The 24,856-nt window shown below is 38.5% G+C and overlaps 1 protein-coding gene across 2 annotated transcripts; it reads right to left on the reverse strand.

Annotated features, from left to right (window-relative positions):
- Positions 1–6,561: 6,561 nt before the first annotated feature.
- LOC126606005 (homeobox-leucine zipper protein ATHB-8) lies at positions 6,562–13,556 on the reverse strand. 2 transcript variants are annotated; one of them, XM_050273465.1, is made up of 19 exons: positions 13,165–13,556; positions 12,700–12,935; positions 12,433–12,592; positions 11,810–11,916; positions 11,579–11,669; positions 10,529–10,624; positions 10,321–10,434; positions 10,149–10,232; positions 9,731–9,886; positions 9,555–9,629; positions 9,304–9,410; positions 9,027–9,216; positions 8,635–8,820; positions 8,410–8,493; positions 8,094–8,228; positions 7,649–7,974; positions 7,389–7,488; positions 7,123–7,272; positions 6,562–7,015 (listed from the first exon to the last, which is right to left on the reverse strand). In XM_050273465.1, the coding sequence occupies exons 2-19, from the start codon at positions 12,918–12,920 to the stop codon at positions 6,869–6,871; spliced, it is 2,529 nt and encodes an 842-aa protein (XP_050129422.1). In that variant the 5' UTR covers positions 12,921–12,935; positions 13,165–13,556; the 3' UTR covers positions 6,562–6,868. The 2 variants fall into 2 exon arrangements, with proteins under 2 accessions (XP_050129422.1, XP_050129423.1); XM_050273466.1 differs by having other exon boundaries at positions 12,700–13,055.
- Positions 13,557–24,856: the final 11,300 nt, after the last annotated feature.

The following is a 24,856-nucleotide window of genomic DNA, read 5'->3' on the forward strand; positions in this document are numbered from 1 at the left end:
GAAAAGTCCGTGAATTAAAAAACTATGCTACCAATGGATTGAACACTAATAATTAACAGAAAAGAGCTTCACAGAAAAGTACAATTCCACGACCAACAAAACATTTTGAAGAAAACAATACGAGTAAGAAAATGAAATAGGGTTTTACCAAACGCAGAAGAAATTGTAGATGTAGTCTTCCAAGAGATTAGAGATCCTTATCTTGTTTTTTCCTTTTTCTATCTAAGCAGAATGCTTGGGTTTGGAGATCTCACCCACAACTTGCATGACACGATGGGAATGTGAGGCTCTCTCCCTTCTCAGTTCATCATCCTCTTCCTCTTCCATTACAAACACCTCATTTGAACCATCCTCGAGATTGAACAATTCTTCATCTTCCTCAAATAATTTTTTCTCTTACTCATCGATTTCTAACAATCTCCTTGAAGAAGACATTGTAAGAACTCAAGATTTATAAACTATGAACAAGGATTCTAAGTTAATTTGAGTCTGGTGTATGATTTAGGATGGATTTAGGGCTTATATGGACAAAAAAGAAAGGATGAGGTTGTAGATAATATCACGTGGCATGACATAATTGGTTAAAAAATTTATCGAAATCTATTCTAAATTATTCCTACAAAATCATGACATGTGGCGCTACATAATTGGTTAAAATTATACTTAAAAATCTATCCACTAAAATTGTACTTTCAGATAATAACATATAGCATGACATGATTGGTTAAAAATCATATCCGAAATTTAAAAAAAAATTATTTCTTGATTATTTTATAAAAAAATTAATAATATTTTAATACGAATTAACTATGTTATTCAATTTAAGGATGAAGATACACTTGGATAGTTATAATTCATTGCAGTCAATTACTATTTTATAAAAATAGACATTTTTGGGCAAATGGAACTTTCAAAAATTATGTAACCGGAATAAGACAAAATGACAACCGAGAGAGAGAGAGAGAGAGAGATACTGACCGATTCAGATTATTCCTTTTTTTCCAGTTCCGTTCTCCTCGTCACTCCTCTGTACATGTACAATTTTTTATTAGAAACAAAAACATAATCATACAAGCAAGCTATTTTGATGCACCGGGATAACCATAAAACGTACAAGTAACAAATTTCACGTAGGAAATATGCATTCGACCTTTTTCTTTAACTGACAAGCCTCTTGTCCTCCAGGTACAGAATCCTCACACTCTGCCACCAGATTCCAAATTTGCATTAAAAACAATCACCGCATACGGGTATAAGGCTACAGAACTCATACGATCAGAAAAGAATAGAAAATGGTGTGATCACTGAAATCTGTGAACCACCTTTCATCAGTGAGGTATAAGGGTCCTACCATCTTGAATTGCATACCTTTCGATTGTGTTTAGGTCACCTACTACTAATCCTTCTTGATGTGCAAAGGCTATAGCATTCAGATGGGTTTTGACAGTACTCATTTTTTCTTTTTCTCCATTCATGATCACTTGAAGTTCCTCCCAACTTGAAATGGGTGTGAACTCATCATAGAATAACATTCATTTGATTTGTTTGTCAACTTGTCGTGCTTGATAAGTCTTGGTTTAAGTAGGATTTGGTGGTCTATCCTAGTAGTGGTGGAAAATGTGCGGTAGGCCTTGTGGAATTCTTTGTCGTTGTATTCAATCACTGTGTATTTCACTGTTTTTGCATTGTTGCTCTTGATTTCTGGTATCCATTCAATTTGGGCAGTTCTTAGTTGATTGAGTTGATGTTCCTCTTCTAGTATTGTGTATGGTATGAACAAACCTAGAAGTTACAATTGAACATGACTAAGATATATATACACACACAACACAACAACAACAACAAAGCCTTTTCCCACTAAGTGGGGTCGGCTATATGAATCCTAGAACGTCATTGCGCTCATTTGTGTCATGTCCTCCGTTAGATCCAAGTACTCAAGTCTTTTCTTAGGGTCTCTTCCAAAGTTTTCCTAGGTCTTCCTCTACTCCTTCGGCCCCGAACCTCTGTCACGTAGTCACATTTTCGAACCGGAGCGTCAGTAGGCCTTCTTTGCACATGTCCAAACCACCGGAACCGATTTTCTCTCATATTTCCTTCAATTTTGGCTACTCCTACTTTACCTCGGATATCCTAATTCCCAATCTTATCCTTTCTCGTGTGCCCATACATCCCACGAAGCATCCTCATCTCCGCTACACCCATTTTGTGTACGTTGATGCTTCACCGCCCAACATTATGTGCCATACAACATCGCTGGCCTTATTGCCGTCCTATAAAATTTTCCCTTGAGCTTCAGTGGCCTACGACGGTCACACAACACGCCGGATGCACTCTTACACTTCATCCATCCAGCTTGTATTCTATGGTTGAGATCTCCATCTAATTCTCCGTTCTCTTGCAAGATATATCCTAGGTAGCGAAAACGGTCACTTTTTGTGATCTTCGCTAGATTGCTCCGGTCATTAGTGTGGATAAGTATATAAATGGATAGAGATAGGAAAGCAAACATAAGATGTACGTGGTTCACCCAGATTGGCTACGTCCACGGAATAGAGGAGTTCTCATTAATTGTGAAGGGTTTACACAAGTACATAGGTTCAAGCTCTCCTTTAGTGAGTACAAGTGAATGATTTAGTACAAATGACATTAGGAAATATTGTGGGAGAATGATCTCGTAGCCACGAAACTTCTAAGTACCGGAGTGTGGTATTGTCTTGACTTGCCTTATCTGTCTCATAGGTAGATGTGACATCTTCTCTGGAAGTACTCTTCCTCCATCCAGGGGTGGTATCTGTAACTGGTGGAGATGCACAAGGTAATGTATCAATTTCACTTGAAGCTTACTTGTAGTTTCATGCTTGGTCAAGCGAGATACAAACCATGTAGTAGGAGTCCCCCAAGTCGCCGAGCTGGGGGATCTGCTGAAAGAGGTGACAGACAAGGTAAGCAATCAGAGCTCCGGCTGATTGTTCACATTCTCCCTATCTTGCAGGCAGCATGAAGGATAAAGAGAAGAAAAATGAGGAGAGATGATATGGGATACTTTTGCTTTTGAAGAAGTAACTTTCCACAGGCTTATTCTTGAACTGGGCTGGAGGGTTTTCTGGTTTCCTCCAGAGTATAAGGCCGACTGAAGAATTTGAGGGTCAAAACAAGTCCATCAAATCTAGAGTACGTTCGACCCTGCTGATATGGGATACTTTTTCTTTTGATAGAGTAGTGGATGTATCGGCACGTGTGCTGTTACGCTTGTCTCCACATGCTTCCTTGTATCCTTCTCACTTGCCCTATCTGTTCCTCAGGCAGATGCGGTATCTTCCCTGGAAGCATAAGATGTTGAAGATGAGTACTCGAGAGCAATGCCAGGTAAGTAATCAGGTAAGGGGTTCCAGGCAGTCAGTTCCTGGCTGGAAGCTTGATTCCAAGTGCTGACTGATTGCTCTCTTTCTCCTTGTCTTGCAGGTAAGAACAAGGCCAAAGGAAAAGACAGGGAAAAAGCATGATATGGGATACTCTTGCTTTTAACCCTGATGATATGAGATATTCTTGCTCTAGTATAGCTTGTTTACAGAGGTATTATCGGGGGGAAAGAAAGCTGAATATTTCGAAAGGCTTTGTTGGGAGTGCCCTCTCAGATAAGAGAAAGGGTTGAGCATTTTTGCAGGTCTGCCTGTCCGTTAGGGATGGAAGTCGACATATATAGGAGTATCCCTAACATCAAGTAATAATGCTATTCCTTTACCCTGCTTGGTTATAGCACGGTAGTGGGAGCTGCCAGCTTCACATGTTTTAACTCTGTCAGAGCACTTTGAAAAAATGGTTTGTGGTATCTGGAAAGCTGATGTTGCGTGTGAAGATTACAGACCTGTCGGGGGTCTGGCTCTCGAGATTCGGAGAACGATGCCTCTTCGATTTTTGAGAAAGCAATCCTGCTGGGGGTCTGGCTCTCGAGATTCGGAGAGCGGTGTCTCTTCGATTTTTGAGAAAGTAATCATGTTGGGAGTCTGGCTCTCGAGATTCGGAGGGCCGTGCCTCTTCGATTTTGGAGCAAGCAATCTTGTTGGGAGTGTTTTCTCGAATGTGAGTAAAGGTTGGGCATGTTTGCTAGTCTACCTTGCCACGAAGCACAGAGGTTGACACACAGGGACTTTCCAATTATCCAGCAGTGGTACTGTTCCTTTACCCTCTCTTCGATTTTGAGAAAGTAATCATGTTGGGAGTCTGGCTCTCGAGATTCGGAGGGCGGTGCCTCTTCGATTTTGGAGCAAGCAATCTTGTTGGGAGTGTTTTCTCGAATGTGAGTAAAGGTTGGGCATGTTTGCTAGTCTACCTTGCCACGAAGCACAAAGGTTGACACACAGGGACTTTCCAATTATCCAGCAGTGGTACTGTTCCTTTACCCTCTTTTCGATTTTTGAGAAAGTAATCATGTTGGGAGTCTGGCTCTCGAGATTCGGAGGGCGGTGCCTCTTCGATTTTGGAGCAAGCAATCTTGTTAGGAGTGTTTTCTCGAATGTGAGTAAAGGTTGGGCATGTTTGCTAGTCTACCTTGCCACGAAGCACAGAAGTTGACACACCGGGACTTTCCAATTATCCAGCAGTGGTACTGTTCCTTTACCCTTGTGGGTAATAATATGGTAGCTAGACCTTCAAAATTTATGTGTCTAAACTTTGTTAGTGTTGTTTCTTTGTAATTCTTTTACCCTTCTTGGTCAGAGCGATGTAGTGGGAGCTGCAAGCTTCACGTGTCTCAACTTTGTCAGAGAACTTTGGCAAAGTTATCTGTGGTACCCATGAGCTACTGTTGCGTGTGGGAAGTGGGTGATTGAACAGTACGATTCATGTGCTTTCTACTTCGCCAGAAATCTTCGACAGAATGCCCATAATTTCCGCAAAGCTGAGTGTGCGTGTGACAGGTGCTGACAAGGCTGGAAAAGTAGGTGCCTCTTCGATTTCTGAAATCGGCCCTCGTGGTCTCTGAGCAGCCCAGCTTTTGAGAAAGCACGCCTCTTCGATTTCTGAGATCGGCCTTTGTGGTCTTTGAGCAGCCCAGCTTTTGAGAAAGCAAACACCTCTTCGATTTCTGAGATCGACCCTCGTGGTCTCTGAGCAGCCCAGCTTTTGAGAAAGCAAACGCCTCTTCGATTTCTGAGCAGGCGCCTCTTCGATTTCTGAAGCTTCGTCGAGTGCAGATTTTTATAGGGGCTGACATTAAGTTCCAAAGCACACTTGAATATCCACCTGTAGAAGCTCCATTCTTGCACTTCTAAGATCTTGATTTGTCCGACCTCTTCTCTCTTCAGCACCTTTGAAAATGTCTGGCCCCTCCGACCGTCGTTTTGACTTGAACCTTATTGAAGAGGCAGCCCCGCCTTCTCCAGACAACATATGGCGCCCATCCTTCGTCTCCCCTACTGGTCCTCTTACCGTTGGGGATTCCGTGATGAAGAATGATATGACCGCTGCGGTAGTGGCCAGGAACCTTCTCACTCCCAAAGATAACAGACTACTTTCCAAACGGTCTGATGAGTTGTCTGTTAAGGATTCTCTGGCTCTCAGTGTTCAGTGTGCAGGTTCTGTGTCTAATATGGCCCAACGCTTATTTGCTCGAACCCGCCAAGTTGAATCATTGGCGGCTGAAGTGATGAGTCTCAAACAGGAGATTAGAGGGCTCAAGCATGAGAATAAACAGTTGCACCGGCTCGCACATGACTATGCTACAAACATCATATATATACACACACACAATACAGATAAAAAATACTTAGTTCTAATTTATAGAATTTGGATTTTAGGGAAATTATATGAAATATAGTATCTGATTGTTGGCCATGAATTCTTGTTGTTGGTCATTCTCCCCTTCTAGGGCCTCCTTTTTCGCTTCTAGAGTCGCCTTTACCTCTTCTAGGGCAGTTTTTTCCGCTTTAAGGGTCTTCTTCTCCGACTCCTAGGGCCGATTTTTCCTCTTTTAGGGCCGCCTTTTCCCGTTCTATGGCCGCCGTTTCCCCTTGTAGTGTTTCCATCATCATTGCCTCCATTGATTGCTTTCTTAGGTGCATTTCTGACCTTAGGCTCGTTGACTTGAGGAACACCCTCACAGTACCAACAACGAAGAGAAACAAAGCTCCTGTTGTCCTCAATATCGACAGCAGGTTATCCCCTTGAAGCTGGCTCCAGTAAGGTTTGGACACCAAGGCAAATTTGAACCAAATTTTGTAGCTAGGCGATTGTGAGGCTAGAGCCCACTTCCTAACCCTTTAGTTTGGATAATATCGAATGTATTAAAATAAAAACATGAATATCTTGTATCAAATTATGAAAGCTAGAAGCCACGTAAAAAGGGTCTACAATGGCTTGCTTAAGATTTCTTCTTATAAAACATTTTGTTTATATGCACTTTTCGAGATAAAAGAGGTTTGTTTGAAAGCGTTTTTAAAATAATTCAAAGTGCTTTTGATTAAATTGACGAGAATTGTGACTTTCCAAAAAACTATGGCAAAGCAGTTTTAGCTGGATAATATCAAATGTATTAAATAAACGTGAATATCTAGAACCAAATGATTAAAGTTAAAACCCACGTAAAAATAATATACACCCGTCCGTTGTAAGTGAGTTTCTCTTCCTAGTGAGATCCTAAAAAACATTCAAAGTCCAGTTCTCATCTCAACTCCAAGATTACAAAGCTAATATGTAACCTTTTCAAAGAAGGAAAGAAAAAAAGAAAACAAAGGGCAGGAGCATTATGGTTCATAAATAAAGCATAAAGAAAAGTACAAAGAACAAGAAGAAGCTTTAATTTCTAAGTAGTCTATCTTTTTTTGTCTTAATTTCTAAATCCTATGATGTCGTTCTTGTGTCCTCCAAAGTTTTAAACAAATGACCAGTTGATGAACATGAAGCAGATGCAGTGAGCGGTTTCTTCTTCATTCAGCACCTTCCATGCTACCGCTCTCTCGTACGAGATCGGCCTTCCCATGCTTGACATGCATATTCCTCCTTGATGACACATAAAACCCTGCAGCCAACAGTATATGAATAACGAAAAGGTTAATTAATCACCTATTTCAAAAGTACCGAAAAAGTAGTTCATCCGAATCGTAGCTGGACTTCAAAGTAGTATACCTGCTGCATTATCTGCGGGAACTCGGAGCATAGTGTCTTCCTTCCATTGTCATCGAAAATCTTTTCCAGCGTAATGTCTTGAAGTGCAACTAACGTCGTCTCAAGCATGTCCAGGCCTGCCTGGTTTCCGAATGTAAAAATTGGCATTGCCTGCATAAATCATGTAAGTAGATTATGGAAAAGGAGGAACCAAATTGTTAAAAAAAGGCACGAAGTTACATGCTTCATAATATTATAAAAGCAAAGATGAATGGTAAGCAATTTACCTTCAAAGAGTAGCATAAGATTGCATCCGGGTGATGCCAAAGGGATTTGAGAATGGACTCGCTTCCTTCGGTTTTTAGTAGTTCTCCACCTAGATAGCACCTGACAAGATCAAGATTAATTAAGCATACGGCAATCGCTTTTGTCCAATTCTATGACGAACGATTGACGGCAGGATCCGGCAACAAGTGGTACTATCATTACCATATTCAAAACAAATAACCAATCTCCTTTGTAAGATAAGAACTTGCACTATACGCACCTATAGCTCTGACAAATCCAACCAGCAAGTGTTTGTGCTTGGGGAGTGCCAGGTGGAGGCCGGAAACCAGCATGAGAACCAAAACGAGAAGGGGAGAGCGCCAGTGCCACCCTCTGCACTGATGCTATGATACTGCGCACATACTGCCGAGCCATGGAGGCTACATTTTCTTGTAGGTGAATTTCAAATGCAAACTGGAATGCTATTGTCATTACGGACTTTGTATTGCCAGAGTGGCCAGCATTATCACCAGATGCTCTGCTTCCTGCGGGTCCAACTTCAAGAGCTGAGGCCAGATCAAGCGTACGGTTTGGACTGGGAGTATCCTGCACAACAATTTAAGCATATAAGATACAATCGCACAAAACATATCAAACAAAAGGGATGGAAAATGAATTCTATAATAATAAAGTTTTATGATATATCACATAAGATGAATGGTTACCATCGGAGAATCAAGAGGGATGATCCGGAAACCAGAAGGTAGAATTGGAGCATCATCCGAAAATGATGCATCGATGGGAGCAAATACTAGTTCAGAGCAGGTCCCAACGGCATTCTCATCCACTCCACTACACAGCTGGGGATTTGATGCAGCCAGACACAGCACAAATTAGTGACTATAGCCGGTAAGGATGTTAAGAACTATCAAATATGAAGAGTAAATATGTACTCTAAATACTTCACCAAGAAATTTGTGGAGCATTACCGCAAGCACACTATGTTACAGATCAAATCAAAAAGAAAATATGTGTACTTACTTGCAAGAGGAAAATGTCAGCTGCAGGCATAATCATATCCTCTCGATAGTGGCCCATGTTCTCAATCTTAATGACCTCCATGAACTGTTTACAGAAAACCAAAATATATCAGAATTCAGACGGCATATTGCTCTGCTAAAATGAAAAAAAAAAAAAAAAAAGTACTAAATTAATGATAGAATGGCCTTTTACGGTTGACTGAAAAATTCAATACCAGGTGCCTACCTCTTCGTGCTCAATTGTGTGAGCCAGGGGAAGAATAACCTGATCCCCGAAACTTCCAACTCGAGGCCCTAGCATGTTGCAGGGACCAGCTTTAACAGCAGCAGCTGAATAAGCATCAATGCTTCTGTCAGCCCACTCTGATCGGTGTTCTCGCAAGAATCTGAGAAGGATGGCTGGAGGCACATTCTGTAGGAAAAGGAAAGGATACACACAAGTCAATATCGAAATTCTGAAAATGTTTGTTTAAAGAGAAAGAGAGAAAAAAACCGAAATGTAAAACAAAATCATTTGATAGGTGCCTTCTTGATACTTTTCCAAGTTGCTGCTTCTTATTAGGTATTATTGCAACTTAATTTTGTTAGTGATTGTCCGAAATGCATCTAAATCCTTACTTGGAGTAACATGGATGCTTTGGCACATAAGACTGCAGTGCTCATAGATGGAACTCCATCGGTATAAAGATTTGCACTCATCATCTTGCTCGGAGACGAGTTCACAAGAAGGGTAACATCATCGACACCATCACTTTCTAGAACAGACCATCCCTCATCTGTAAACCCGTTAACTGCTTCATTGAAACCCCTGCAATACAAAATTTATTAGACTCCAACGAGGTGAAAGTTGATTAATCATTCTAACAAATCATAAGGGGGTGAAATTGTAACGCACTTGCTCAATCTCTGACTAAGAGCACGGAGAGCTGCAGGCCTTCTTCCCCAACCAGCAGAATTAGGCTGAGAAACTTCTTGAGATATCTGCCTGAGGTTGCGTAATGCCTGAAAGAAGGAATATGTCCACATTACAACACAAGATGTATGAAGCTTCATCTTTTCTATGATTCTAACTTGTTTTAAACACTCTCAACTAACAAATTTTAATATCCAAACAAGATGACATCGATCTGGAGAAAACAGTCTTACTGCCATAGTTGTCTTCTGAGCAAGAATTGTTGATGACTCATAAAGCGGGCGCAACACTTCAGGTACACTCCAAGGCTGGTTTAAGCAATCAAATTAACAAGTCAAAATTGTGATCAATCAAGCCAAGGAAATGACATTGCTTCAATATACAAAGGCCGCCAGACTGCTCTGCATACCTCTAAATCCATATGATCAACAATGTGAAGGATCGAGCCACCACCTTCACAAGGTCTAATTAGATACCCGCTCGGCAGCATTTCCGCTCTCACAAAATTCTGCACTGGTGGCATGCTAGGACCATTCTGTGTGTTGTTAAGTGATCTTTCACAGACCTACCAACAACAATTACAGCATAAAAACCAAATTAAAAGTGCTTGAACTGGACAAAGTTACAAACAAGTAACACCAAATTATTGAGTGCTCATATAAAAGAAACAAGGACATCTGTTACAAACTTCTAATCAAAATTGGAACGGGGGACACTAACTTACAAGGCTTATTGTATGTTTAGTGTCGCCCAAGTTCTATTTTTTATTAAAACTTCGTAACTTAGTTCCATTTGTGCATATTTCTTGACGAAAAATTAAGACATACCACAAGACTACCGTCTTCTAGAACCGATGTGTAGCGAAGCAACCAGAAGTCTCGAGCTGGTGCCAAAGTCGTGGGTGCATAGAGCTGAAGAGGCAAAAGCATTCCAGATTTTTGTTAAGCATTTCTTTTAATATTGATAAAATTGGAGATCAGAGAGGAGCTAATTGAATACCTGCATGTAAAGCAGTTCAATGGTTCCACCATTGCCAGTGGACATTACATTGACCACATCCACAGATCGGCAATTTCGGAACCACGAAGGCCGATCTTTGAGGATTTCAGCGACCTGTTTACATGAATAATATCATTTATTAAAATTTAATTACCAAAGATTAGTGCTTTTAATTTAGCAGACCAAGTAGAGAAGACGACGAACTTACTCTTGTAGGGTCTAGACCGACAAGGCCGCATGCACGTGCTGCCACACCAGTGCAACCGTGAGAAATTGCAACGATTCCAATGGAATCCGGACCAGGCTGTGCAGTTCAAAACACACAAAGTACATAATCAGCAATGGCATTTAGGCCCCAACAAACAAAAAGAATAGTTGAAATTACTTCATAAATTCTTTAGGAAAATGTGCATGGCTAGAAATGGTTATAAACTTTTAATAAATAAAAAAAATGGGAATTGTTATTGGCACTTCAAAAATCTCATTTTGCACTCCAAACTTTCTATATTTGGAAAGAAAAATACACTTGTGAGAGGTGTAGAATGAGATTTTTGGAGTGCCAATAACACTTCCCAAAAAAATAGAAGAATACTAAACAGAATAAAGGTCTAATTATAAATGGTTTATAGTTTGTTTTAGGTTTTCATTATTATTTTTATTGAAAATGAATAGCCGGTTCAATTTGTGCATATGTATCTCTTCTTTATCCAATTTGATCTGCTTTGAAAAATAATTTTCACACCCCCATTTCTCCTTCATCCAACAACGTGCATAAAAAGTACATGAATGTGCAAAAATCACTTCTCCTAGTTGTACATTTGATAAACAGAGAACTTTAAAAGCCTACCTACACCTATATCAAAAAATTATGTGGCATAAAAGAATGCAAACAATATCCTTCTATTGCCTTGGGTGAAGCAAAAATAAGAAGAATGGGGGACCCAAAAGTGGAAAAGCAAAGATTAGCGTGTCCAAAAAATTTGAGATAATGACATGGTTTGGAGGACTTTTTTTATGCTCTGAAATATTCGATACTTTGGGTGGTATTTTGAGGTATAAAGACTGAAAAATAATCCCATGTGGGTTTTGTTCCAACTGATAAAATTAGAGATGATAGAGAGAGAGAGAGAGAGAGAGAGAGAGAGATTGCAGATGAGAGAAATACCAGATGTTACGTAGTATTAAAGATTTTTCATAGAAGCTTAGCAAAGTTTGATGAAATTGTATTGAGAATAAAAAAAGATGTTGAGAGAGAGACCTTCATCCCAGGCAATTGGACCCACTCCACAGCAGTCCCAGTGGCCTTTGATAAAAACTCTGCTAAAGTTTCCTCTGCAATGGACAGAAGTCTAAAAACACACAAAAGAACGAACAATCAAAATCTGATATATTCTCTTCTCTCAGCGGTCCAAAGCAAAAGCGAAAAAAAAAATGAAAAGGACGTAACAAACAAGAAGAATAAAATCATGAAATGGTGTTGAACACTGACCCTGCAGGGCTGGCATCCCTTGGTGGTGGATGCTGCTGTGCAGTCAAATGGTGTTGACCGCTCGTCACCACCGACTCACAACTCGTGTCTGTCGTCGCTAGAGTTGCCTGCAAATCCAACCGCAAAAAAAAAAAAAAAACTCAAAACCCCAATGCATAAATAATGAGAATAATATAAGTTTGAATTCCCATTTATTGGAAGTAAGAGAAGAACAATTTTGATCCACCAAATTGAGCCAATAAAAGCCGGTTTCCTTCTCAATTTAAAACAACTAAAAGTTGAATGATTTTCGCGTTCTTATTTTCTTTGTCGGCGTTTTCATTTAGATCTAGCTTTAACATTAAGTAACTTAAACAAAAATTAAAGAAATATTATATATGAAAATTTTGAAAATGAAAATTACTACATGTGATTTTAAGACTCAATTTTTAATCTTTTGCCCGTAGATTAAGAAAGGCTAAAATTACTTATTTGAAGCGCAGTGATTAAAAGAGGAGTGTCAAAATCGCCACTCAAAATGTACGGTGAAAATGTGCATTTTTCTTCTCGTTTTCTCCATTTATGTAAGAAAAGATGAATTTTTTTCATTGAATGTTGTAAAGGATGGAGGTGAATGGTTTTACATTTTGTGTGTGCTGGCGGAAATAGGTGTTCTCATAGACCAGCTGAGAAACCTGCTTCTGCAACCGATCATTCTCCTCCATCAGAAGCTTATTCATCGCCGTCAGCTTTCTGTTCACCGTCTGCAATCTCGACGCCTCCTTGCGCTGCTTCTCTCTGCATCTGCTCATCAAACACAACCACCAACAAAAAAAATGGATCCAACCAATTGAGAAATTTGACTGCTTGATGAACAGAAAAGATATTAAACTTTTTTTTATTTTTTTTACCTGCGGTTTTGGAACCAAACTTTGATCTGCTTCGGCTCGATGTTGGAGAGGATAGGGCACTCGCGGATGAGCTGCTGGCGGCGCATGGAGCTCGGCTTCGGGCACTCATGGTACAACCGCTCTAAAGCTTCCACTTGCTCCGGCGTGTACCTTACGTACTTGCCATTGTCCATCTGCATCTTCATCCCACCATCTTTGCAGGAAGAAGTCACAGCCATCATGACAAGGCCTCCTCACTATATAACACCAAAGTCACAAAATTTACATATGTTTATATGGATCTATAAGCACAGGAACCATACGTCGCGATTTTGGTACTCCTGTACGTTTACGCTGCACTTTGAATATAATTTTTTCTGTAATTCGCGGAGGAATGCATGAGACTAAAAGATGAGTGTAAAAATCACTAGCGGAATCATAAAGGAAGAACAGATAATTGAAGATTTTTGAGAAAAACCAACTTACAGTTTTGGATTTGCTAGGAAGGTTTTGTTGATGGCCGGAAGCTGGAGAGACAATTATTGTGTTTTTGTTGTTTCATTCATGCTTAGAGTTGTTGAGAAGTGGATGTGCTTTTGTTTTTGTTTTTTCAATCCCAAACTGTGCTGTATGTATAAATATGAAACCTAAAAAATGATGCAGGAAAAGGTTTTTTTTTTTTTTTTTTTTTTTTTGAATGCAGGAAAAGGTTTTTAAGACGAGAAAAACCCCATAATTCCAGACAGAAGAGGAATAAAAGTGACCATTTCTTGTTTTCACATCATCTCTCTCTCTCTCGTTTTCTGTTGCTTTTGCTGCTACTGTTGCTTCTGCTTTTCCTTGCGGAACTGGTTTGTTTGGGCACTTTCCGACACTTAAACTCTCTCTTACCGACTGTCCTCTCTCTCTCTCTCTGAGTTTTCTGCATCAATCCACACTTTGATGTACATGCCATATGCCACACGGTCAGTTGATTCGAATTTACACTCCAATCTTCATGTGAAAATGAGTTATTTTGAGAACCAACTAAATTTGTAAATTAAAATGATGTGTTATTAATAAAAAATACACTTGAATAATAGTTTTATTATCATCATTTAATTTATAAAATTTAGTTTACCTAACATTACCCGAAAAGTTAAAAGCTTAAAAAAACCAATGGTTGCATGTGAAAACAAAAGACAAAATCATGAGGGCTTTAGCATGCGGCCTCATTTTCTCAAGCTATCACACCTTATACACACAAACATATATACATGCAACTTTTATAAGGATAGTTTGGCTGTCAAGCAATATTGGATGTTGTCATATGGTGGTTTAATTATTTTGGGTGTGTCTGATCTCATGCACAAGTGTCCAACTGGTTGCTTTATAATTAGAAAATAAATTAGACTCCCTTAAGAGATTAAAATATAAAAATAAAATAAAATATGCCTAGAGTAAAATATGAAATTGGTCTCTAAACTTTCACTTTTGTTTAGATTTCGTTCTTGAACTAAAAATTCGTTAGTTAAGGTCATTGAAGTTAGAAAAACGTGCATCATTGGCTTTGTCGTTAACGTCCATAAATAACTACGTTTATTTGATGACGTGTCACTTGTGTGGGCTCTATATATCTAATTTTATGATTCTATGTGAACAATTTAAGGCTAACTGTATGTTAAGGACTGATATATTAAAAATAAATACATAATAATAGGGGAAAGTAGGGAAGAAATATATCAGATTAGCCACATCATCAAACTAACTGAGCTTTAGACAGAAGTTAACAGAAAGAACTAATAGTGCACAATTGTTAAATTCAAGGACCTTAATTGTAACACCCCACATCGTTTAGGGGAGTGAATCTTGTAAGCCTTATATGTATATTCTCATCTCTACCTAGCACGAGGCTTTTTGGGAGCTCACTAGCTTCGGGTTTCATCGGAACTCCGAAGTTAAGCGAGTTCGCGCAAGAGCAATCCCATGATGAGTGACCCACTGTGAAGTTCTTGTGTAAGTTCCCAGAAACAAAATCGTGAAGGTGTGGTCGGGGCCCAAAGCGGACAATATCGTGCTACGGCGGAGGTGGGGCCCAGGATGTGGTGGGGGCCAGGGTCGGGATGTGACATTAATTAACGGATTTTTAGTTGATAGACAAATTCTAAACTAAAGTGAAAGTTCAGGGACCAATTCTATGGTTTACTCTAAAATTACATAGTGAGTTACTTTAGTGTCATGGTGCCTAGCACCCGAAGATTATTCCGAAGCATTTTCTCTACCGACTAGTCTGGACTGAATACAAAATATTCATCCTTACATGGTGATAATGTAGTTCCACAATCGTATTACATGTACCCTTTCTTTATAGACATGTCTGTTTAGTTGATTAAATAAGCAAGGAAACACGTTTTCATCCCACTAAATATTACTAATCCACCAATCAAACAATAACCCAAATTTTACTCTATTGTTTTTCCAAACCATGTATAGCAACTTTGATTGAAGATATTGTAATCACTCCACTATCGGTCAAAATAAGATTAATTCTTCCATGCTTACCCATCAATTAGTCACTATAGTTATCTAACCTGAAGAAATTTTGATACTAAAAATTCAATTAATCAAACTCTAGAAAGGGGTGCTGAACCTGTTTTTATTTTCCTACTTGTCAACAAGATTGTCTTCCAATAAACAAAAATGCAGTTGCGAACTAAGTCAATTAGCTATAAAAAAAATTACATGTAACGAATGTACAATACAACTTGCTACCCATAACATGTTCTATACTAAATGTTTTCTTATAACCCAATAGTCTAATTTGCAGAAAAGAATATCGAACTAAAGTGCAAGGTGATTAGTATACTAGCCAATCACCTTACGCTTATGTTCTCTGATAACGCAACAATGTAATTTGCAGAGAAGAAGATTGAACTAAAGTGCAAAGTGATCAGCACGCTAGCCAATCTAGCTACAGAATCTATATCTTAACGAGTCCTATGCTATGACAAGTCACAGTTGGGTTGAATTTTGAAGATCCATAGTTGTCCTAGGTAAAGACTAACTATACCACTTTCTTAGGACCCCTTCGTAGTCTTCACAAAAGAATACAGTACTTTTCTCCACCATAATTCAACTTTACTGAACACAAGTCAATACCATTTGCCAAATTTTGACAAGTCAATGTGGCATGGTCCTCTCTCATCTGCCACCATCGATTTTTCAAACCTCCCACATTCTCCGCTCCTCAAAGTTGGCCGTCACTAAAAAGAAAGAAATAAATAAATAAATTTGATTGGCCGAAATGAGAAATTAATGGCAGACCAACCTAGGTGGTGTTTGATTATATAATACTCCAAATCTTAAGATACACTTAAAAATTCAATTATAATCTAATTTCTTTTCCCCTTAATGATATTCACTTTTTTCCCCCATCGTTTAAGTTACGAAACCCTAAAACTTTTTAGGGTCTTTACAAATAAGTCCTCCATTTAAATATAATGAACACATTAAACACTATTTTGAGTACAATAATTTTATTTCGACTCACAAAATTTATGCATTTTTCAACAGGCTCTATTAGATGTGCGAGCTTCTATTGTATGTAAAATTCACTTATATTAGAGATTGTGTTAGGAAATTATACATTTTGTGAGTCTAAATAACATTGTCCTTTTGAATAAGGTCAAAATTCTTAATTTCAACTGTGATTGCACTGAACATTAATGGTTGATAAGTGATAAATATTTTCTTTAAATAAGTTATAGAACTAAGCACTAACAGTTGTTAAAGAGACTACATTGAAACCAATAAGGTGTGTTTGTTTGGCTTCACTTTCATTAGAATGGACACTAAATAGAGGACTAGCTAAGACCGTTGTCCTCGTCATGATCGCTTGCCTCGTTCCCCTCGTCCTCGTCCTGCTTGTCCTACTCTGTCGATTAGAATGACTGCCTTATTCGTGTCTACGCCAATGGGATCTATGATCTGTTCCATTTCGGCCACGCTCACTCATCATTCACAAATGGCCATGTGTTGCTTGATTCTGTGTTTTTCTTCGCTTTTGAAATTTGGGTTGCATTTATTTCTGACCATTACTTTCTTTCTTTTTTCTTTTTTTATATAGCTTTTTGTGTTATTTGTGATATGGGTATCTTTTATTTGGCTGTGATTTTTTTCTTACGTTGTGAGTTGCTTGTTCTTCAATGATTTTCCTTCTGGGTATTTTGGGATTTAGGATTTAATTGAACTAATATATGACGTTGTTGTATGGATTTGATTTTGATTGTGAGTTAATAATGATTTCCCCTTATGCCCGATTTGTTGCTGCATGGAGCATAATTACTAGTTTGAATATTTCAATTGCGTAATTTTACTGTTAATTGGATGAGATAATATGAACTACCATTTAAGAATGGGTCTTACATTCAGGAAGCTTTTCTGCAATTAGTGACATTCACGATGCGTGCTTAGCATTGGATGGTATTCCTCACTGATTGTTTTGCAATTAGTTTTTATCTTTGTTTTGGAATTGGTTGATTCTTAATACTTGTTAACCTATACTCGGTCGAATGATGAGCTAAATCAAAATTGAGTTCGTTTGTCCTCTATATTGAGTAGGGAGGTTGTCTCTATAAGCTGTTGTATCATTATATTGCTTCTTAGTCTGGCATTGTACTCAAATGCTTTACTAAATCAGTCAAACTTAGTACTGAGCTAGTCCAATTCGAAATAGTCTGGTACAACAAATGCACTCTAAGGCCATCTCCAACCGAAAGGTCCAAAGGGCTAGAGGGCCGAAAAAACGCCCGAAAACCGTCTCTAACCGAAGGCTAGGCCAGAGGGCTCATGGGCCCCATGAAATCTGAAAGGGCCAAAGGGCTGGCCCAATCTAGCCAGCCCCGGGCTAGCCAGAAATGTGAGCATTCCTGTCGGTTATATCCGACATGAATGCTAGGCCAAATTTTCAAATGCAATGGCTAGCTGACGTTAGCTAGCCGTTATTTTTGAATTTTTTTTTACAGTTTTATTTATTTATTTTATTTACAAATTTTTTGTTCCTATAACTTCTATTTTTAAATTCTATTTTTTTTCCATAACTTCTATTTTACAAAATTTGTTTCATATTTTTTTAAATTCTATTTGTTTTCCTATAACTTCTATTTTACAAAATTTGTTTCATATTTTTTTTAAATTCCATTTTTTTCCCTATAACTTATATTTTACAAAATTTGTTTCATATTTTTTTTAAATTGTTTTTTTTTCCTATAACTTCCTAAGTCATTATACAACATTAAATTAAATTAAGTAACATGAAACAACATTAAATAACATTAAATTTAAATAATAAATTATGTTTGGCCCTCGGTTGGAGACAGTTTTTTGTGACAGGTCTAAAACGAGCCATATGACCCTTTGGCCATCGATTGGAGATGGAGGCAAATATGGTCTTGTATTGTTCATTTAAATATTAATATATTGGAGGGTTAGAGGGCTAAAACGAGTCATCTGGTCAATCCTCGGTTGGAGATGACCTAAGATTTTAGCTTTAATCCCAAGATCTAATCTATCTTAAAAGGGAAGGAGGCATGCAACATCAGTGGCCTAACACAAAAGAAAATTAAAACAGAGGGCCCTGAAAATTAATTATTTACTATATGTCAACGGTGTGTGACTGAAGCATGTCGGCTGGTAAATGTGATGGCATACCCCCCCCCCACTCGCGGTGGCAGGATAGAGAAGAGTGCCCCCAAAGTTATGTGATTTTTTTTAATTACTTTTTTTAACTTTTTTGTTAGTAAAAACTTTGGGCATGTCGCAGGTCGACAAGTGTTGTTTAGTGTGTAGAGTGTGATCCGCGCCAGCAGTCCATGTCTGGGTGTGGTCCACACGAGTGGGCCCAAAAGGTGTGGCCCCCGCACGCGTGATGACTCCTCCCCTCAGCTTTACAACGTGCTCCTCCTTGCCGACCACCTCATGTTTACCGTTTTCTATACTCTGTCAATTTACTTAGTTTGTGTAGGCACATCATCAAATTTACATTACAAAACAGAGAAAAAATTTAAGATAATTCTTTTAAAGGGAGACTATTTTAAAGTGAGATTATTTATGTACTTTTTGTTGCTTTACAGTTTAACGTTAATTTTCATACCAATAGCATCAAACATTGTGCTAAAAACACGAGGTGACAGAGAGTTTACTGAGAATCCCACTTTTGAGAGAGTTTCAATAGCATTCTCTTACAAAACGAGTTATTATAATGTCAGGGCACAATGTTGTTATCGTTTTTGTCTATTATGTAATTTGGCTTCTGTATCTTTTCTCTTTTATTAATGATATTCTATTGTTTCCTTTTAAAAAAAAGTATGTAATATACAACTGTCAATAATTGCTAGTAACACATGTAATTGACGATAACATTGCCAAATCTTAAATATTTTTAGCATGTAAGATACTGATAAGACGAGAGAATAATTAGAAAAGAATGAGGTTAGAGATTGCTAGGGCTAAATTTCGGTTAAGAAAGAAGGGCTAAGTTTATGAGGACGTATTTTATCCTTATATATTTTGGCATATTTGATTAGAGTTCGATCCTACGAGAGCGTAGGCGAAACCCGTTCGTGAAACGGAATTATAACGAATGAGTTATTGACGTTTAAAGTTAGGGACAAAATGGTCATTTAATTGTAAATCTGGAAAGCTCCAAATTTGTTGGAACTTTGATCAAGAGCCACGTGTGTGGCTGTGATGAAGAGGGAAAGAGGGAAGAAGAGAAAGGAGAAAGGGGGGGGGGATTGGGGTTGCCTAATCAGAAAATAGAGAAATGAGGGGAAATGAGGAAAAGAAGAGGAAGGGAGATCGGATCCCTTAAGGACCCGTGACCCGAACCGGTGCCATCTTTTCGCTCCGGTCACCGTGGACGACGAGGTTGGTATCAAAATGACCCTTAGCTCAACGCCAAAGGATCCCTCTCCCATTTTCAACCCAAAACATATGAAATGAGGTTCGATTTCATGAAGAACCCCACGGTGGGTGTGACGGGTTTGGGTGGAGATTCACCAAATCTGAAGCTAACTCAAGCAACCATCACCACCAATACACTTCCCTCAACCTCAGGGACAAAGCCCATGCATTGGATGGTGTGTTAGAGTTCGTTTTGGTGTTGAATCGAAACCCCCAAATTCTAGGGTTCTACACTGATAGAGGCCAATTTCAGGTGTTTCTCGGCCGAATTGGATTTCGTCCCAGGTATGAAAGTTGTTCCTCTCACTAAAATCTACAACGCTGTAAAATTTGATAATTTTTGAAGTTTGTCGGAAAACTGGGTTTCCGAACGCCGAAAACCGCCACGCGCGGCGGCGCGTGGCCAGTGAGCAAATGCTGCCTTTTTATGCCAATTTTGATACTCTTAATCTATATTTGATATGCAATTGGTGTGTTTCACTTGTTGAACATAGCTAGTGATTGTTAGTCACTTGGTTGATTTTCGAAAAATGAGTTAAAGATTGAATGGTGAACTACGAATGGCTTGATCCCTTCTCAGGATACGTAGGCAATCTAACGAGACGGTTAGATGCAGCCATAATAGGATTGAATTTAATTTATGGTGGTTAAGAGTCTATTTATTAACCATGAATTATTTGGACCTACCTTAGTATTTGGCTTCCGAATTAACTTTTTGGGACGTTTCAAATTGGTATCAGAGTGAACGATCCTATTTTCTAATTTGTTATATTCTTGAATTCTTATTGCTGTAAAATATGATATGCAATGTGAATGCATTATTTCATAGAGTTTGTGAACTAAGTGCTATATGAATTATGATTTGCATTGATATTGCATTATTCATAATTCCTATGATTATTGTGGCATTAATGTGAAATACACATGTATTATGAATCTCTCACTGGCAAGAGAGTGAATATAGATATATTTTTCATGTTTTGATGATGTGAAATATGTTTGTGGTGATATTATTATATTTCACAAGTTTTATGAATCATGAGGCATTTATGTGTAATGCATATGAATTGTGAATGCATTATTTCAAAATTTGTGAATAAAGTGGCATCCATGTGACAGATATATGGAGGACCCCTCGCATATGTGGCATGGTGCAATTTCCATGGTGATTATGGAATTTCATTATTGGAAATTATGATTTGCATTGCGGTTGCATTTTTCATAATTTCTATGGTTATGTGAGATACATATATGTGCTTTAAATCACTCACGTGTTGGATTGTGAGTGCAGGTTCCTGTGGATTGTGAATACAGGTACCATTGATCATTTTGATGACTTGAGAGTGAAAGGGACTGTCAGGTTCCCCTGGATTTCGATCCCCTAAACCTTCAGAGGGTGTTATACGGTCGGGCTACTCCTACGGGATAGTCTATGTGGTATGGTCGTTTGAAATGGACACTCCTGGATTGAGAGTTACTAGGAGTGAGGGGCACCTCGCACTGCCTTGGGTTTCGATCCCCTAAACCTCTGGAGGCTTACATGGTTAGGCTTGTACCATATCCCGTTGGGAGGGTACTAGGTTCTGGGTGTAGGATTAAATGGACACTCTCGTTACCCTACTTCGTGTTGTTGTGATTAGATTAAAGTAAGGGTAATCGACTGCGGGACTGATCATTAGATTGGATTATGTTGGCACACGAATTCTGAAGGTGAATCGTGGTGACGGGTATGTTTAGCCAATAATGGTAAGTGATTTTACCAGTGATTATGATTTGAAATTCCAATGCTTTTGGCTGGAATCTATTATATTTGTATTGCCAATTTAAATGGATTGGCTTAAAATTGTGATTTTTGCCTATCCACTGATGATTATGGCTTGGTATTTTGGCATTTATTTGGCTGATGATCGTTACGATTTGAATTTATGACATTTGTTTTGCCATGGATGAGATTGGCAATAATGGTAAGTGGTTTTACCAATAATTGTGATTGGAAATTCCAATGATTTTGGTTGAGATTTCTAATATTTGATTTGCCAATTCTAATGTTTTGGCTTGAAATTGTGATATTTATTTAGCCACTGATGATTACGACTTGAAATTTGGATATTTATTTAGCCGAAGATGGTTATGGCTGGGAATTTATGATAATTGTTTTGCCAATGATGAATATGGCAATAATGGTAAGTAGTTTACCAATGATTGTGATTATGATGCTAGTATTTATCTAACCAACGGTAGATGTGGTGGGTAATCTAGTATTTATTTAGGCTTGAGGATTATGGCTTGATGATTGGTATTATTTTGCCAATGTGTACGGCTAGAATTTTCGATATTTATTCTACTAATTAGCGTGGTAGGAAACATGTGTATAAATGATTACTTTGTGGAAGTATTTATTTCTAGAGGTTTGAATAAAATCGTAGATTGAGATTTTATTCATTATAAATGAAGTGATGGAATTAGCATTAATTCCTTTTAGATATTTGAGGGTAGAAATCTCGAGGACGGGATTTATTTTAATGGGGGTCGAATGTAATGCCCTGAAAAATTTAAAATATATGATTATGCGGATTTTTTTTCTTCAGGAAGTGAAATGATGGAAATGTCCCTCGTTGACAAAACATAAGTTTATGAGGACGTATTTTATCCTTATATATTTTGGCATGTTTCTTGACATATTTGGTTAGAGTTCGATCCTACGAGCGCGTAGGCGGAACCCGTTCGTGAAACGGAATTATAACGAATGAGCTATTGACGTTTAAAGTTAAGGACAAAATGGTCATTTAATTGTAAATCTGGAAAGCTCCAGATTTGTTAGAACTTTGATCAGGAGCCACGTGTGTGGTTGTGATGAAGAGGGAATGAGAGAAAGGAGAAAGAGGGGATTGGGGTTGCCCAATCAGAAAATAGAGAAAGGAGGGGAAATGAGGAAAAGAAGAGGAATGGAGGTCGGATCCCTTTGAGGACCTGTGACCCGAACCGGTGCCATCTCTCTGTTCCGGCCACCGTGGACGACGAGGTTGGTATCAAAATGACCCTTAGCTCAAGGCCAAAGGATCCCTCGCCCATTTTCAACCCAAAACAGAAGAAATGAGGTTCGATTTCACAAGGAACCCCACGATGGGTGTGACGGGTTTGGGTGGAGATTCACCAAATCTAAAGCTAGCTCAAGCAACCATCACCATCAATACACTTCCCTCAACCTCAGGGACAAAGCCCATACATTGGATGGGGCGTTAGAGTTCGTTTTGGTGTCAAATCGAAACCCCCAAATTCTAGGGTTCTTTACGAATAAAGACCAATTTCAAGTGTTTCCCGGCCGAATTGGACTTCGGCCCAAGTATGAAAGTTGTTTGTTCGTCTCACTAAAATCTACAACCCTGTAAAATTTGATAATTTTTGGAGTTCGTCGGAAAACTAGGTTTCTGATCGCCGAAAACCGCCACACGTGACCAGTGAGCAAATGCTGCCTTTTTATGCCAATTTTGATACTCTGAATCTATATTTGATATGCAATTGGTGTGTTTCACTTGTTGAACATAGCCAGTGATTGTTAGTCACTTGGTTGATTTTCGAAAAATGAGTTAAAGATTGAATGGTGAACTACGAATGGTTTGATCCCTTCTCAGGGTACGTAAGTAGTCTAACGAGACGGTTAAATGCAGCCATAATAGGATTGAATTTAATTTATGGTGGTTAAGAGTCTATTTATTATCCATGAATTATTTGGACCTACCTTAGTATTTGGCTTCTAAATTAACTTTTTGGGAAGTTACATACTAACTTATGAAGTTGACAAATAGGGAAAAAAAACATGTACCGTATGTTGAGAATGAGTTCCGACAGAAGGAAAGACCTTGCCAATTAGTTTTATGGCGAAACCTTAACTTTCTTCAGAGTATTAGAGCAGGTTGTCTCACGTGTGAGGCCAAAGGGCCACACGCGCTCCACGTCACTCCGTTGTGTTGTTCACATGTTAGACTTGAAAATTCACCACACATGAGGGGGCATGTTAAGAATGAGTCACACATGAATGGGAGCAGGGATCTTGCATGGGCTTATAAGATGTTGGGGTACCCCTGATATTACCAATTGATTTTATAGTATAACCTCAACATTCTGTACCATAAAATTACTAAAAAAAACTACGAGAATTTGGTTCATTCGGTTGGATTTAAGTTTTGAATATCAACCAGTATAAATTCATTTGAGTATTCATGCTAAACTTTAATCATTTTACATTAGCAACTAGTTCCAATCTTTTTGAGATTTGAAATTGAACAACAATAGGTACGTAGTATCTCTTGTAAAATGAATTTATATACATGAAATCCATGGGTGCCTTGGTTGGACCACAAACAAACACATGCACTTTGGAGTTGCTTAGGAGCAGCGGCGCTAGGGCGGACATAGGGAAGTGGATATATATATATACACATATACATATATATATATATAAAGTCACGGGACCACCGTGAATAGAACGAGTGTCGCCATCTTTCGGTGGGGGTGCTGTCACACAGAGAGAGGCAGAGCGACATTCTCTTCAGCTCTTTTGTAATCTCCTCGGGATGCGTTATTTTATGCTTTTACCTTCGTTTCGTCAACGTAACGGACTTTGCTTTACACTCCCTCACTCCACCCTTTTATCTCAATCTTCGTCTCCTTTTACTGTGACACGCACTGGTTGATTCATGATTTGGAACGTTGAGGGTCATAGTGTGTTTGAAGTTTTCTAATATAAATAAAGCGGGAAGCGTGAAAAAAAAAAAATCAGTTTATTCATAGAGATATTTTGTTAAAAACCTTGTAAATTTGTTATCTTCAACCGAATCATGTTACGAACATGTCAAGAAATATCGACGTATGTCAACGCAATCTGATGATTTATATCATGTATAGCATATATTATACCAAACACTTAGTGAGTAAATGAGAGACCCATACCAAACATTCGAAAGGTCTTTTGAAGTCCTTCACATATATATTTTTCGAACTCCAAATGGACCATTTGGTCCGTATGTACCTCCATCATTAATGACACAACGGATCCCTATCTCTTTGTCCTCCTCCTTAATTTTGCATTTGGCGAGATTTATTGTGGCTGGAGTAATTGTTGGCCGGGTGTCGCCGCCGTGGACGGTGGACCCCAATTTATTAGCGCCCATTTTACTCTTAGGGATAATAATCTAGTAGTGCAAGTGCAAAGCATCTTTTAGTTGCTCAAATCATT

The sequence above is a fragment of the Malus sylvestris genome, chromosome 15 (genome assembly GCF_916048215.2).
Source record: "Malus sylvestris chromosome 15, drMalSylv7.2, whole genome shotgun sequence".
NCBI lineage: Eukaryota > Viridiplantae > Streptophyta > Magnoliopsida > Rosales > Rosaceae > Malus > Malus sylvestris.

Bases quoted from the DNA above. Each gene is read 5' to 3' on its own strand.
- LOC126606005 (XM_050273465.1), bottom strand. From the start codon at position 12,920: ATGATGGCTGTGACTTCTTCCTGCAAAGATGGTGGGATGAAGATGCAG. The intron at 10,435-10,528 runs GTAAGTTCGTCG...TCATGTAAACAG, and splicing joins TCGGTCTAGACCCTACAAGA to GTCGCTGAAATCCTCAAAGA. The intron at 9,887-10,148 runs GTATGTCTTAAT...TGTTGTTGGTAG, and splicing joins TAGAAGACGGTAGTCTTGTG to GTCTGTGAAAGATCACTTAA.